The sequence below is a fragment of the Physcomitrium patens genome, chromosome 17, assembly GCF_059467195.1.
Source record: "Physcomitrium patens ecotype Gransden chromosome 17, ASM5946719v1, whole genome shotgun sequence".
Lineage (NCBI taxonomy): Eukaryota > Viridiplantae > Streptophyta > Bryopsida > Funariales > Funariaceae > Physcomitrium > Physcomitrium patens.
The window spans coordinates 2,184,510-2,200,897 of NC_143426.1; the positions used below are offsets into that span (position 1 = coordinate 2,184,510).

Below are 16,388 nucleotides of genomic sequence, written 5' to 3' on the forward strand. Positions count from 1 at the left end.
ATGACAGAAATCGGGAAGGAAGGGAGGAACTGCTGCACACCGACGGAAAGATCAGGCCTGGGCCCTCCCTCCCCGCCTGTTCTATTAAGTCAGGGCTCCGTTCCCTTCCCTGTGCCTGTGCCTTTCTTTGCCTTTGACTGCCTTTCCTTTCCGTTCCCTGCCCCGCCCTGCCCTCTGCCCTTCCCTTCCCGAGCCCCCTTCGTTTCGTTAGGGTGCACAGAACCAAGCAAGGCCCGTTTCTATGTTTCTGCGTTGCTGCTGCTGCGGCGGCGGCGGCAGGCATGTGTTTCTTTCTTTCTGTTTTTCTGCAAGGGAACTAACTAACTAACTGCGTGGGTCTTCATCACCCTCCTATTTCCTCTTTCTTCCTCCCTCCCTCTCCTGGCACACCGCCGCTTCTTCTAGCCGCAACCAGCACCCCTCCCCCTCTACCACGGCACTTGGATGGATGTGCGCAGAGGCTCTTTCCATCCCTACACATCCATCCGTCCGTCCATCCAACTCAGGGTTTCTCCCATTTCGAGTGTCACTGGGTGCAGCAAAATTGGTTCACATGTTATCGGAGGAGACGAGAGAACTTTGCAGAGAATTCTCAACTTTTGGCCAAGGAGATATATATATATATATATATATATACATATAGCACATGAGATTTGCAGCAGCGTTGATTTCCTTGGAGTGCCGACAGCAGGGTGTTTTTCTCTTCCTCCATGTGTTTCTCTGTCGACAGAAGTCACCAACTTCTGAAACGTTCTGCCTATGCTTGTATTAAATTGCAGGAGTGACATTGTTTTAGCAACGAAAGCACTTAATTGCTCAATGTGCACCCTTCATGTTTTAGGCACATATAGTTGGATTTATTTTTTTATTTTTATTTTTTTTATGCTTGATGAGGTTGATAATATTCCCCCCTCTTTTAATGATGAGTTCCATAAGAAACTTTAATCACATGTTGAAGAAGACCAAGATGTGTCAATCTATATTTTTCACCTATTTTGATTTTTGTTTGTTTTGAAGGTTGTTGATAGGATCCCCAATCATTGATAGTATTCCATACTTGGGCAAAAAAGATGACTCCGATACTTGATTTAGTATTGAGGTCTCCCTAATTTCTTTTAAACAAAACATTTATAATAATATTATGAGTCATTTCTATTGCTAATAATATGACTAAAAAATGGTATTCTCTTCTTAGGTTGTGATACCAAATGCATTGTATCTTGCCACATGTTTGAAAATAAATGTGTTATTGTTGAGGGTCTTTATTTCTATTACATTGTATTATAGGCTTTGACAATTATAATTTCTCATTTGATAAAGCATCAAAGGATAATTCTTGAGTTGATGTGTTGGTTTTTGATTTTTGATTTTTTTACTTTCACAAATATAAATAAACCATAGTAAAAGATAGAAGATAGGATGTATTTGAATATTCTATTTTTTATAGTAAGTAATTGCTTATTTTTTCAACTTAGTTTCGATGGATGTCTTTGATGAAAAGTTTTAATCTTCTTTACTATATTTGCAAGTTTTTTGATTAGCTCTCATATGCATTCACTTATATCATATTTGTGCCAATGAATTTGATATTTTAATGCAAGTTTGTGTTGCCTTGAATCTTAGATTTTTTCCACCTTAAATTCTTAATTAGTATTTATATCTATAAAAAGAAGTATAATTTGTCTTCTCTTGGAATATTTCACTATCTTATATGATTAAAAGAGAGACATTTTTTTGTTGTTTGTGTTGTGTACTTTCACCTTGCATTGTGGTTTGGATATAATAGTCTTTGCTACTACTAATTTTTCTAATAGAAATGAAAGACTTATATTGTTTATAATAAGTAAGAACATGCCATTTATATTTAGTTTTGATTTCTTATTTAATCTATTATATAATCATTGTTGAATTTTACTTGACATACTTATTCTTTTTATATTAAATTGGCTTATTATATTTCTTATAGATTCCATATGTGAGTCTTTAAGTTCATTTTTGTTTGTTTGTTTGTTTTTTTTTTTTGAAATGTGAATTTTTTTTACGTCATTTTATTTGTTTTGAAAGGATAATGGATTTACACATTCTTGAAGACATGTTAAATCTTTTTTATTGTAATAAAATTGCAACTATCAGCTTTAATGCTACAATTGCAAGATTAGCAAATCGTAAGGCTTAAGTAGTATACACTTCTTAATTTTGGACTCAATAGAAAACAAATTCCCATGATTTGTTATGAATATATGTTGGGAGTTTGGATTGTGTGTCATTCTCTTTTAAGCCGCAAGCTCATGCAAGAAAAGATTCAATTTTAAATTAGATGATAATATAAATTTTAGGATTTTATTATTATTATTATTATTATTTTATAAGTTACTCAGATAAAATATTTTTAACAATAAATCTTATTTTAAACTTTGTTTAATTGAAGAAGTTCATCTTATTTTTAGTTTGTTTATTTTGGATAGTATGCCCATTGAATAACATCACATATGAATACATGTTTTGATATCTATGGTACAGAAAGCAAAAAAAATGAATAGTTTTTAAAGATTGAATATCTAAGATGAGAAGGATAATGTTTATATATACAAATTGTGCAATGGTAAGGCCCCTACTTAGCCTTTTCTATACATGCACATTCATGCCAATGATATTTTAGATGTAGTAGTATCTAATCTTGCTTATTGTAATACTATTAATTTTTGTGGTGCCAAATAGTTAGCTATGTGGATTAATAAATACTTTGATTATTGTAGCCTTACATTTGTTTAGTTTAATGATTAGGTATATGTTGCTTAGAATACTTGGAAATATAAGGCACAATAAAAAAAACCAAAAGAAATGTAAAAACTTTTTTCTTTGATGATGGCTTTGAATTCCTGAATTATAAGTTTGATTCTCACTTCAAAGTTGAAGATATTTAGCACTTGATTACTCGTGCATATATACATTAGATTATTGGCATGACAAAGTATTTGATGGAAACTCTCTTTGAAGGATTATAAATACTCCTAAAGAATACCAAGTTATGATGTCAAGATTGAATATTTGCTATCAAGCTTGTGACCTAGACTTGCAATCACGTTCCACTTGCAAGATTTGATGGTAAGTTACCACATGAAGTTTTCTATGGAAAAAAACCTTTTATTTAATATACTTATCATTTTTTTTATCTTTCTTGGTATTACATATAAAAAAATAAAAATAATAAAAATAATAAAAATATATTAAAAATATAAAAAATAAAAAAATAAAAAATTGTCAAAAGCTTGATGCAAAGACAAAGAAGAATGTTATTGTTAAATATTCAAATATGAAAAAAAGGCATGAGATTTTCTTAGTTAAGAGAAAAAAGATGATTCATAGCCAAGATATGATTTTTTTTTAATGACAAAGTTGAATTGCTTGTTGAACTAATTGCTAATTAAAAAAAAAGAGTAGAAAATATAGGAATCATAAAATTAAGTTTGAATTGTTTGATCTTTAACATCTATGTGAATTAAAAATATACAAACTTCAAGCCTTAAGATCACATGTACATTATGGATTTGGTAAAAAAAAAAATTGACAAGAGATAAATTTGATATCAACAAAATTTGTGGAATTTTATTAATTAGAATTGGATGAAATTACTTAAGCTCTACTATTAAGATATTGTCATATAGGTGGAATTGATCCAAAAAATATTATAAATAATAGTAGGATGCATTGTTTATCTTGGAAAAATAACAATTTTTTTTTAAAGGAGATTATGACTTATCAATTGAAAAAATAAATATTATTTATGTTGATGAATATGCAAAAGCAAAAAAATTTAAGTAAGCCATAAGCTTATTTTCTTACAATGAATAGAGTCATGTTATGAAGGAAGAATTTGATTATTTAAAGAATCATGGTACATAGGAGTTTTTATTTTTATCAAATGATAAGAAGGTTGTAGATTTGAAATAAAGTTTTAAAAAAAGATTATTTGCAATGATTCTATTGAGTATTTTAAAGCATGATTGTTTGCAAAGGATTTCACTTTAATAAACAATCTTGATTATTTAGAGACTTTTGTACCAATTTCTTGCTATATAACAATTTACATGTTTGTTATACTTATTGCTATCCTTGATTAGAATATGTTGAAACTTGTCATTATTTTAGTTTATTTGTATAGTGAGTTTAAGAAAAAAGACATCTATATGAAGATTATATAAGGAGTAGAAGTTCGACTTGAATACAAAGGCAATATGCTACAATTATTATAAATTTTGTATTGCTTAGAACAATTTGGACACAAATCAAATGAAAGTTTAAATGAATCTTTATTAAATCTTAATTGGAAGTGCTCACAATCAAATCCTTGTTTGTACACAATATACATTGATAATTATGTCCTTATACTAATTATTTATATTGATGATGCATTGATTGATGGTAAGAAATTTGAAATCCTTGTGAAATATTAGAATGAATTACAAAAGTACTAAAAGATGAAAGACCTCAATGAATTAAGTTTTTTTTTTACATTGATTTCTTATAAAATAAAAAGAATAATACTATTAATTTGAGCCAAATTAAATGTATATATTGAAAGTTAAAAGAATTTGGAATAAAAGACAAAAGAAATTTCTACATTGATGGAATGAGGTCATCTCATTAAGCATGAGCATCACAATTCTTTAGATGTAAAAGTTTTACAGCTTTATTAGAAGGCCTTAGGTTTGTTATTTTATCTTACAAATGATATAAGATACAACATTATATTTTCTTGTCAACACTTTAGTCAATATATAATATACTCATATATTTTACATTAGCAAGCAATCAAAAAAAATTTGTTACTTGTAAGGATAAAAAATAAATTGGTGTCAGAGTATCAAGACAAAGAAAGAAATTTACTTGTACATTTAGTATTGTAAATGGAGTAGGTTGTATGGAGACATTGTTGTATTAGAAAATGGTATTATATATATAAAAACATAAAATATTATAAAGATTTGGATTTAAAATTTTGAAGAGTTTTTTCTCTCTTTATAAGCTTTTCAAAAAGCTCTTACTTAATTTTACAAAAGTTACTATGAAGTAGTCGTGCCTTTTTGGATAAAGAAAGAAACAACCACTCTTCAAGATTTTTCTTTGGAAATTTTTTCAAAGTGTATTCTTAATTTGGATTTGAGATTTAAGAGAGTTTTTTTTTTTTTCTCTTTATAAGTTTTTAGAAAGGAATTAATATGAATTAGTGGTGCCTTTTTGGGAAAAAAAATAATAATAATCAACCACTCTTTAGGATTTTTCTTTGGAGGTTTTCTCAAAGTATATTTTGAGTTTGGATTTAAGATTTTGAAGAATTTCTCTTCTTTTTACAAGCTTTCTAGAAAGCTCTCTCTTATTCTAAGGTGAAGTTAGTATGTATAAGTGGTGCCTTTTTGGATAAAAAATGAGCCAACTACTCTTCAAGATTTTTCTTTGAAGATTTTTTCAAAGTATATTTTGAATTTTAATTTGATATTTTAAAAAGTAATTCCTCTTTTTTTAGCTTTTTAGATTGCCCTCATTTTCTACAAGAAAGTTAGTATCAAGATGCAATGCATTTTTGAATAAAGAGAAAGCTAGTTGATCTTTAGGATTTTTCTTTAGGAATTTTCTCATAGTATGTTTAGTATTTATTTTGAGATTTTGAGAGAAGGTTCCTCTCTTTGTTAGATTTTTAGAAAGCCCTTAGTTAATTTAAAAGGAGTTATTATGAAGATGCAATGAATTTTTTAATAAAAAAAGACTCAACTACTTTTTAGTATTTTCCTTCATAATTTTACTTCAAGTTTTTTCTTCGAGGATTTTCTTATAATAAGGTTTGAATTTTGAGTTGATATTTGAGGACTTGTTTCTTTCTTTATAAGATTTTCAGAAATCTCTTAGTTACTCTAAGAAGAACTAGTATGAAATTGTAGTGTTTTTTTGGATAAAAAAAGAGTCAATCACCTTGTGTTAATATAAACAATGCCTTTGTTTGCTTATAAAATATGTTATAGAGAATTTTAAGAAGTGAGCTTTGGTATACATATGTATGAACTAAGTATCTCCTTAAAGAGCCATTAGTGAAGTATGGAGCTATGGCAACTAATTGAATGAAGAAGAGGTGACAACTCTCACATAGTATCATGAATATGAGATGGTGGAATTCATTTGAATAAAAAGATATTATTTTACCATATCTAATTATAGCCATAAATCCTATGTTTTTTCTAAAGCAAATATTCTCATTTTGACAACCCATTATTCAAGAGGCGATTATGAATTTATATTGGGTGGCACAATTATTATTTGGTCAAGCAAGAAACAATCATTAGTTTTTGTTTTGTTATCAAAGGAAAAGTATGCAACTTTGGCTGCTACAACAAGTAATACTTTGTGGCTTTGTAAAGTATTTAAGAATTATGACATTCTCAAGTTGGAAAAAATTCTTATTTATGAGAGTAGCTATAACATTATTGCTATTGCTAAGTATCCACCAACCATAGTTGTGTAAAGCGTTGGAATACAAAACATAATTTTATTAAGTAATATGTAGAGAAATGACTGATTGGATTAGAATATTGTTCTACATAGCAAATGGCAACATATATCTTTACAAAACTTCTTTTTAGAGATAAGTTTCTTACTTTCAAAGAAATGTCAAGTCTTATTTTAGTAGAGAACTAAATCTCACTTCTAGAAGAAGTGTGTTGAATAATATCATATGGTTTGTATTGCAATCTAGGACTTCACTAACATATAACAAGTTCCATACAATGCTGCCTCCATTTATTTTGGTGCAATTGAGTTTGCAACTTAAATGAATTTTTATTTCTTAAAACATATAATAATATATTTTATATTACTAAATAATTGATATGAAATAAATAAATTATTTTATGTATATAACCAAGTATTTTATCAAATATTTGGATTTAATAATTTAAAAATTATTTATTTTATATTAAAATAGAAAATTTAAGAGTTTTTAAAATGTCAAATCTATATTTAGAATTTAATACATAAATTACATCCCATTGATTCAAATCACAAATACATATGAAAGAATTTACTTAATTAGAAGACATATCTTTGTGTCACAATACAATTAAATGAAATAAAACAAAATATAGCAATAACATGAAATAATATAAATTTTTTTCATTTAAAAAAAAATTGTCAAAATTGAATAGCTGATTTCAATAGCAAATAGGTGCTTCTATACTTTGTTAACTACTCCTGGAGCTTCATTTTTATCTTTCAATCAACAATAATGTAAGATATTTCTTTTTCCAATTATTTCAAATTTAAGAAATTATAGAAACTATAATTGTGTTATCCAAATTTCATCTCGAAATTTTAAATCCTTTCATTTGTAAGATTATGCATGTGAAAACTTGAATTAGAAGTAATTTTATATTAAAAAATCATTCCAAATTTTATAGAACGTTTAGCTTAAATAAGAAATATGATTTCTTTAACGAAATCCTAATTATTGTGAAGGAATTTACTCAGATTCCAACGCATACGTAATCATGACTTTCGCTCTTGATAAAGACGAATTTCATACGACAATATTTGTCCACTTTTTTACGTTTTGTGACCGAATTGTGAAGGGCAGAAATTTGGGCAGACGCCGGGGCGGGCAGCGAGGAGGGTGCGGGGTTTCCAAATCTGGGGGCGGGGATGCCACATCCCACTTTTTCGCCATTGTGACCCGAGCCTTTAGCGTTGGCAGTGATGGTGGCTCTTGGCCGCCACCCTCGTCTCCTCCTCCTCCCTCCTCCTGACTATTTCCCGGATCTGTTTGCAATTCCTTTACTCATTCCCACTCTCATTCTTCTTCCTTTTCCACTCTTGGTATTCTTCGACCTCAATTCTTCTCTCCCCCCATCCCTGTCCCCTCATGTTTGTGTCTGTGTGAGGTGCTGGCAGCCGCGTAGGGTTCAATTCCTTCCCCGCCCCCCCTAATGTCTCCGCGAACGTGATCGTGGAGGTTACTAGGCGCCGCTTAGCCCCTCTCTCCCCCTCCCCCCCGCCTTTTCGCTTGTTTTTCTCTTACAGCAGTGTCCAGGTCAAGCTCTCCGAGGGTTTCGTTTTCTCAAATGTTGGATGGAGTTGCGAGGTCTGGTGGACGATGACCCTCCGAAGTTGCGGGGGTATACGAATTTGTAGAAAGTGTGTGCGGCAGGGGTGTTGCCCTGCACATTTTGTGTTTCGAATCGTTGTGTTGTACCGAGTGCATTCGTCTGGATTGTCAAGTTTTTCGCACAGTCATGATTTATGGAGAGTGCGATTCTGGGTTTTAAATCCTTGCACACCTTCCTGCTTTTCTCCTTCTCACGTGTTGTTTTCTTCTACTGCACCGTAGTGGATCCACTTTCTACCGCTTCATAATCCTTGAAACGTTGAGATTTAAAGGATTCGGTCTTACAAATCCGTGCCTCTGTATCAAGTTACCCGTGTGCCTTAGGGAAGGATGAAAATTTTCTCAATTATGTTTGTGGAAGTGATTTTGTCCCCATCATTGCTCTACAAGAACCTCTTGCGGGTGAATTAGGATATATACCTTTATTCGAGTATCTCGTAGTTCGTGTCCGACGAATTCGACGATTCTGCCTGAGTGCTCCGTAAACCCTTAGATAAATCCCAGTTTCGTTTCAGCGTATAATCGATTCAAGGTGGCAAAAAAATCCATTGTCGAGGTTGGGCACAGCTGTCGAGACATGGCAGCTGCTCATCCCATTCTGTCGTGCTGAGTGGCAAAGCACTTGGAGCTGCTACGGTGCCAGACTCGATGGAATTTCGCAGCAGTCATAGCGGTTGTCGACAAGTGGAGTACTGGGATTCTTTCTACCGATCACAGAATGGGCGATCGGCCGAGTGGTGCTGTAACTGGACGGATTTGCAGGGTTACATATCAATGCTGGTGCCTAAGCCCACAAGTGCAGTGCAGATTTTGATTTCAGGCTGTGGCAATTCAGAGCTGTCGGTACACATGTACGACGCAGGCTGGCAGAGTATTACCAATGTCGATTTTTCGACGGTAGTAATCGCCGAAATGCTGCGTTTACATGTGCGCTCTCGTCCTCACATGCGTTGGCTAGTGATGGACATGACTCATTTACAGGTTTGTCAGACTCCGATTTTGCGGTATCAAATTCTTGTTTAAAATTAATGAGCAATAATCGAGGAGGAAAAAGAGGAGTTGCTACGTCAGAATTATGGAGAGTTAATTCTTGCTCCATCAAGAACCATCAAGCTAGCCATTCCCTAGTTTAGTCAGTAGTGCATTCAGATTATAAGAAGGTACTCTTGGATTTGAAATTTATGGTAATATCTCGTTCGTGCTCAGATGTTTTAATTCGCTCTACCCTTTACTGTTCAAAATTTTGTGTATATGCTCGTCGCTTTAGAATGCGGTCGGATTCAGACATCATTTCTGGCATCTCCTACACTCCTACCTCCTTGGGGCTTTTAGTTTCTAGAAAATTAGTTTCCTTACAACGTTAGGCATTCAATCCAGGCGAATCGTCTATCTTGATTTGTTGGAGATGTGTAGGGTCATGCCGCACAATTGTGAGCGCCAAGGCCATCTGCCCCGGATGACGAAATTTGTGGATGCAGTTCGCAGATGCATGTTTCGACGTGGTCGTGGACAAGGGCAGTTTGGACGCCTTGATGGGAGAAGTATTGGATATCTCACTAGAAGCTACAAGCTACTTGTCAGAGGTACGTATTTCAGTACATCTGCATTCCTCATGAGTCCGTGAATGCTTTGACATGTGTGGTCTGCTTCTTCATCGGTTCTGTGTTTCTTTCGAGTTCCGTTATTAATATCCAAATGTTTATGTATCATCGAACTGTCACGAAATGTTCCTGCATACCACATTCAAGTTCCAGATCTTTCTGCCGTGTTTGTCATGAACTCGAACCCTTTTTTGATTTTTTTTAAATTTATACATTCTGATCAGCTAGTTTTATATTTGTTGCTTCGAAGCTAGAAAACCATACCGCGGCTGTTGGGGCAATTTTCCTGTTCTACAGTTTCTCTTTCATTCCTTATCTTGAATTGATATAGTATTTCTGGCATTATGACATTGGAGACATGGTTTCGGTATTTGACAGGTCAAGCGTGTACTTCGACCAGGTGGAAAGTATGCATGTGTAACACAGGCTCATGTCAATGTTTTAGGTAGCTTTCTACCTTTTTGTTTTTTTGTTTTGTTTTGTTTTGTTTTGTTTTGTTTTTTTTTTGTTTTGTTTTTTTTGTTTTGTTTTTTTTTGTATTTTGTTTTTTTGGTTCATATGTTTTTAATGTTGATGTTCTGCTCAAAACTAGTGCTTTATACGTAAACTTCAGCTTGCCACAGTCCCAACCTTTTTGAAATATTTCTGTCCTGTTCTCAGTTTCCTTAAACTTTCATTTTCTACTTCATTTTGTTCTTCGTTGTTGAAGTTACGTTTGGTTCTCCCTTTATGTGAACTGCTGTTTTGTCTTTTATACTATTCTTCACTACTATCATCTTGATTTCATTAAAGAATTATCAAGTTTTTGATCCATCCTTTGTTCATTCATTCGAGTTCGATTGTTGTGTCTAATCATCATCTTCAGGCGACTTCATCCATTTTAATCTTGGCTTTCTATGCATCGATTGATAGGCACTAGTCTTGTACTTAGAGTTGGTGTTTTTGGCGGATGTGATGGTGTAGGGTTGTTGCTGCAGACTTTCAGGCAAGGTTGGCTGCTCAATGTACACAAAATTTTGCTGGTGTCAAATAATTCCAATCCTCAGTCGCAACCATACCTGTTCTACGCGATAAAGAACAGTGCAGAAGATTTAGCTCCAGTCAAGTGCTTCTTTGGAAATAGTCAGAATCCTTGTACTGAATCTCAGGTGCATATCCCATCATGCTCTGCTATAAAGATTAAATGATTAGAAGCATTCGAAGCAACTGAACTGTCTGTTTGAAGTACAGCAGGGGAGTTTAGTAGAAGCCGCAATGTTGCGGTGACTGGCTTGTTATGCACGTATAGATCACGTGTACTCTATTTTGTGAAGTCATCTACTGAACCGTCCTCGATGAATCAGATGTTCCATCTATTCCTATTCGAATGTTTCGTGGCCTAGTGGGTGACACGAGTCCAATCTGCTTCGTAGGGGTGTAATCATATTCTATGTTAAATTTTAAAATACATTTGAATGCACATGAAATGCGTCTTAGCAGACCTGGTAGAAATTTTGGACTTGCACAGTATTTTTCTTTGTTTTTGGACTGAGTTATTAAGTTTTGTTGAGTCTGTACTTTCTAAGACTATGTTGACAATTCGTTCTATTCTGGAACGAGCATGATGTGCTTATGATAGTTAATAACGTGACCCAAAAATTGATTGAACTGGGTCTAAAAACATTACTCAAATGCCCTAGTATCTGGATCTGCAGATGCAACTGGTATTGGATGCTGTCAAAGAGGAGAACAGGTTACGCAGTGAAGGAGGGTTAATTGACACTGCGGACGTTTTTGGTCAACTTCACCAGGGTCGGAGGACACCCCTGACGCTGGGCGGACTTTATCCAACAGTAGTTCTGGATGCTAAACCTGATGCAGAGCCACCGGCCATACGTTGTGGTGTATTCTTAGTGCCTAAGGTGATTTTGTAATCTTGTCTATTGTCATCCAAAACGTGGTGTACTGATAGGAAGAACCTGCAGACGTAATCATGTGGTGATGACTTTTGAATTTCATTTTGTGGTGTCGCTCACAGAGCCGAGCACATGAATGGCTATTTTCATCTGAAGAAGGGCAATGGCAGGTCATAGAGACAGCACAAGCAGGCCGCTTAATCTTGGTAGAACAATACTTCAACTGATCTTGTTACTCGTTTCAACCTGTGTCGGCTGTGTGCTTTTTTGGTTGTGTTCATTTCAGTTTTGATCAGTCAATGACTTCCCGCAGTGCCATTACATTAACAAAAAAAATGTGCGTTTTCTGCTTCGTTTATGTTACTGACTGAATATTTAAGTATCCTGTTTGGGTGCGGATTGCAGGTCACTTTGGATGCGCAGCAGACAGATATGGAGTACATTAAGGTACACTTAATTAAATCTGTCTCTGGTTAGGTATCGCGTTTGTACTTCAGGTTGACTTGGCTGATAGTTTCGATAAGGTCTGGTCATTGCAGTGCCTTTCTTTCTTAGCACAATTGATGAAAGTATATTCGTTTTATTTTATTTTTACGTTTTGAAATTTTTATTGTGGAACCAGAATTGGTTTGCTATTATTCTGTTGGGCTTTGATGACGACTCACTTATTTCTGGGATGCTCCACGTGCAGCAAGTGTTGTCACCTTCGATCAAGCACTTGTTACCCTTGGACTGTCGGGAATCAGATACAATTCCGTAAGTTTTTACCAAACATTGGGAACCCTTATGAGTACTTTACAAGCTTTTGAGTCTAGTCTAGATTTTTGCTGTGTAACCAATATGCTGATGTCTTAATTTACAGATTGTGTAAATTCTTCTCAGGTATATGACTACTAATGATGCTCTAAGTGAGAGGATTCTACTGGAGGAGGTTAGTGATCTAGACTAACGTTCTGTTTAGTATGTACGATTCAATGTACCCTATCAACTTAGTTGCTATTATCTACTTGCCGCAGTAGGTGATGCATAGAGCAATGGCTGAGTGTGGTGCAGATTGAGTCCCCTGTGACCGGCATCATACATGTGGAGGAGGTTGTCCTTTTAACAGAAGATTCACTTTCCAGACGAGCTGAAGCATCAAAGCCGAAGCAGTACCGGCGCCTTGTTTTCCGTAGGAACCCTAATTTGATACAGTCAGAGGCTTCCTTGATACCTGTCGAGCGCAACAGCAAAGAGCGCGCTCGGTCGAAGAATGTGGTTGATATCGCGAGGCGGCCTAACGGAAAGAAGAAAAAGTCTAGGCACAAGATGAGGGATCTCATTTTGAGTTCATATCCAGGTGCGTGATATTACGTTCGCTAGATCGCATGTCATTAGGTTGGTGTACAAGTAAGCAACATTTTCTGTTAAATTCTCACGCTTTGTTCTTAAGAACTTGATTGCGGAATTGTTGATTCTTACATACTGCACCGTGTGCATTGGGGACGTTACTGCTTTTTGTAAGAAGTCTTGAGAATGTCAGTTGGGATGCACATTGGGTTATAGGGTCATATTTCGATCTGTCTACAGTTGAATTTGGATGGAAGTGCATCGTAATGTAGTGACTATTGACAAAAACGCCTTGTTGCAGGTGATGAAGAACTAAGGGTTGACTTTAGTTACTTGTCAAGTGAGTATCATGCAGGGATGATATCTGGACTCTGTCTGAATGCTCACAATTTAGAGCAGTGGATATCTGCAAAAGAGCCAGTATGAATTCGTATCATTATCTCTGCTGTGCTTGAAAACATCTATCAAATTGATTCTCTTCCATATGAGTTGTCACTGCATATCCTAGGTTTCCGTAATTGAGTATTAGTCGCCCTGTTGTCAGCTGAATGCTACGGTTCATCTTCGTCAGGTGAGTGTTTCGGCAGTATGCTTCTGCACTTGCAATTATTGGCTGTTCCAGAGAACTGTATTCCTCTCTAGAAGTAAAACCTCAAGGTTGTAGACACGATTTCAGGTTCTCAGATGAAGGTGGTTGAATCTTTGTTTGATGGTCCGATCTCTGCTGAATGTGGGACGTGTAGATAAGGGCGATGATCGTTGGTCTTGGAGCAGGGCTATTACCTATGTTTGTTCACAACCATATCCCAGTTAATACAATCCAGGTGTTTGAAGTGACATTTTTCAGACTACTTTATTTTTGAAATTTTATCAGTCCTTGCTATACATAGGTGGGTATTATCATGTTTGCCAGGTTCCTCCGGTAGCCATCGTGGGCTGAAGTGAGCGTACAGATGCTGTTTGCTTCCTGCTAAACTTCTCTTGTGCCCGTCTGAGCTTGGCTGATGTAGTTTTTTCGTCTATCTTGCTCACTGAAATAGTTATCGAGTACTCTACTTGATGTTTCTTGTTCAAGTTCTTTTGTACTGTCGTATCTGAAAATGTTCTTGCACATCGCTTAGGTTGTTGAACTTGATGGAGTAGTGGGTGATGTGGCAAAGCGTCACTTCGGGTTCGTGGAAACCGAACGCATGCAGGTATATTCAGAAGAACCTTTAAGGCAGCCGAATGTTCACAGTCGAAACTTGTCATGAAATTATTCTCTGTTGGCAGCAGCAATTACCTTAAGCAATTGCTGGAGTTGGGAGGGAACTTTGACGTTCACATGAACATGATGTGGAACTTTTTGTGGAACTATTTGGAATCACCTCTTATTTGTTTAAAGATTTTGGTGTGTTTGCCGATCGAAATTTGAGTTAATTGATGTGTTTGCGCAGCTTTGCATTGCTGATGGAGTTGAAGCTGTTAGTGCAATCGCAAGAAACACGTCTATTTCGCTACGTCAAGACTCTACGAGTGGAAAGAATCCTCTGGGTGATCTACCATCTACGAAGTCTTCTCATACCTCAGTGGGTGGCGAAGTTACCTCCAAAGTTTTACTTGCAGAAGTTGCGAGACCCCCTTTGCATGCGTATGAAATTTATGGTCATAGTGGCGGAAGTAGCAACATGCAAGAAAAGCTGCATATCCTAATTATTGATGCTGATTCTGAGGATCCCAGGTGGGCGTTGTGTCTTGCCAACCGCTCCCGTTGGAAAACCTCCTAATGTTCCAATGCTCATATGCTTTCATGCTTACAACATACCCAACTCAGTAGGGGATCGACTGGAATTCAAACGTAAACCAAAGTGGAATCCACAGAATTGTCGGAAAAGCAACTTGTGGCTGTGGTCTGTGGATTCAGTGAGGTAGGTTTACATTCTGGTCGGGTCTGTCTTTAGTTAATTTGACTTTTATTTTTGTGCGCGCAATTCCAGCACGGGGCTGAGCTGTCCGCCTGGGGAGTTTTTGGAGGAGCCTTTCTTGAGATCCGCAAAGGAAGCCCTTGTAGAAGGTGGCATCTTGGCAATCAACGTAGTTTCACGAGCATCATCTCCGCACATTACAGCAGTTGCTTTGCTCCAAAAGGTGAATCTCCACTCATCTTTCCCGACTTTTTCTAAAAAGCTATTTCATTATTCATTTGCTTGCGGATGATTCGTTAAGGTTTGTTATTGAAGATTATCAGGTCATGGTTGGCCGTTTTGTGAGCAGGTGTTCGAGGAGGTTTACGATTTGGAGATTGAAGAACATGTTAATCGGGTGCTGTTTGCACTTTCACAACAGAGTCACAAGAGTGGAGAGGGGGTAATAGAGAAGGCGAGGGTTTTCGAGAGAATAACACGGGCGTTTGCTCCGTGGAAAAACGGTCCATCAGTGAAAGAGTACGCGAAGAAAATAAAGCGACTCAAATGATGGAAACAATTGACTTCTATGGTTTTCAGGAGCATCATAACAGAAATGCACCTTAGATCGTAGGATTGATATTTTGTGAAGGTGGTAGAAGAGTGTACAAATTAATTATCGCTCGGAATATGCAGAAATTATTGATTCAAGGTCATAGCTTTGGAATACATGAGGTAATCTGGGTAAGGGTCGGGCCATTCAAAACCCACATTTAACCCTATCTGATACGTAGTTGTTTGAAAATTGTTTGGAAGAAGTTGGATGAGGTGGAATGCTTAGGGAGCTGATTGGATACTAGAATATTCACAGCCTTAGATGAGTGCATACAGTTCGAAGCAATAAGCTTCAAACCTTTAGGTGGTTCTGTCAGACCTTGGACGTGTGGTAGCTGAGCTGAAATATTTGGGCTTTGTCTGTGAGCTCTAGAATCCAGGGCACGTAGAGTCGAGTTGCATGGTATTCACATCGTTGTGTTTCGTGTTTGTCCAGCTTGATTGGAGTGAGAATTGTTCCAAATTGAATATGGCACCGTCTACATCTAGCCAATATTATACCCACCTTCAGGAATTCGCGATCAAATCAATCTTGGCACATCAGTTATAATCTTCAGTCCTTCACTGTCATCGGACCTAGTACAGTGCGTAGATGTTTTTTCTTCACTTTTTAACAGGGACGTAATTGTTTGCATCAGAGTGGTTCACCCATTGCCATTTGGTTTGTTTTCAGATGACATAAGAGCGAATGGGAAGCTTATACCAGTTGGTATAGAATATGGAACTAACATATTATACCCTCACCTTAACCAGATCCAGACCCAAGAATATCCTTGTAACTGAAGCCGTTTGGTGGTCTCAAGGAGATTATTCTTGCTTGCATACCCTCTCATTGCAAATCCCTTTGTGGTAACCTCTTTATCATGTTAATATGCAAATCGATGATGCATTGAATGTGTATCAAGTGAGGTTGCCC

At 35.8% G+C, this 16,388-nt stretch overlaps 1 protein-coding gene across 4 annotated transcripts; it reads left to right on the forward strand.

Annotated features, from left to right (window-relative positions):
* The first annotated feature begins 7,791 nt into the window (after positions 1-7,791).
* LOC112294657 (uncharacterized) lies at positions 7,792-15,639 on the forward strand. Of its 4 annotated transcripts, none has more exons than XM_024545360.3 (16): positions 7,792-9,130; positions 9,563-9,732; positions 10,129-10,195; positions 10,714-10,898; positions 11,445-11,651; positions 11,768-11,851; positions 12,051-12,092; positions 12,337-12,401; positions 12,528-12,576; positions 12,699-12,984; positions 13,276-13,394; positions 13,718-13,798; positions 14,096-14,170; positions 14,411-14,694; positions 14,951-15,101; positions 15,228-15,639. In XM_024545360.3, exons 2-16 carry the CDS (start codon positions 9,622-9,624, stop codon positions 15,426-15,428), a joined length of 2,007 nt encoding a protein of 668 aa, XP_024401128.1. In that variant the 5' UTR covers positions 7,792-9,130; positions 9,563-9,621; the 3' UTR covers positions 15,429-15,639. The 4 variants fall into 4 exon arrangements, with proteins under 4 accessions (XP_024401128.1, XP_024401126.1, XP_024401124.1 ...); XM_024545358.3 differs by having other exon boundaries at positions 7,867-9,130; positions 9,628-9,732; positions 15,202-15,639; XM_024545356.3 differs by having other exon boundaries at positions 7,867-9,130; positions 9,628-9,732.
* The last annotated feature ends 749 nt before the right edge of the window (positions 15,640-16,388 follow it).

What these genes read in the sequence shown, in the direction of transcription:
- LOC112294657 (XM_024545356.3), top strand. Translation starts at nt 8,798, where the DNA reads ATGGAATTTCGCAGCAGTCATAGCGGTTGTCGACAAGTGGAGTACTGG. An exon ending in GCTGATTCTGAGGATCCCAG is followed by an intron (nt 14,695 to 14,950) that starts GTGGGCGTTGTG and finishes GCGCAATTCCAG; the next exon opens with CACGGGGCTGAGCTGTCCGC. An exon ending in CAGTTGCTTTGCTCCAAAAG is followed by an intron (nt 15,102 to 15,227) that starts GTGAATCTCCAC and finishes TTTTGTGAGCAG; the next exon opens with GTGTTCGAGGAGGTTTACGA.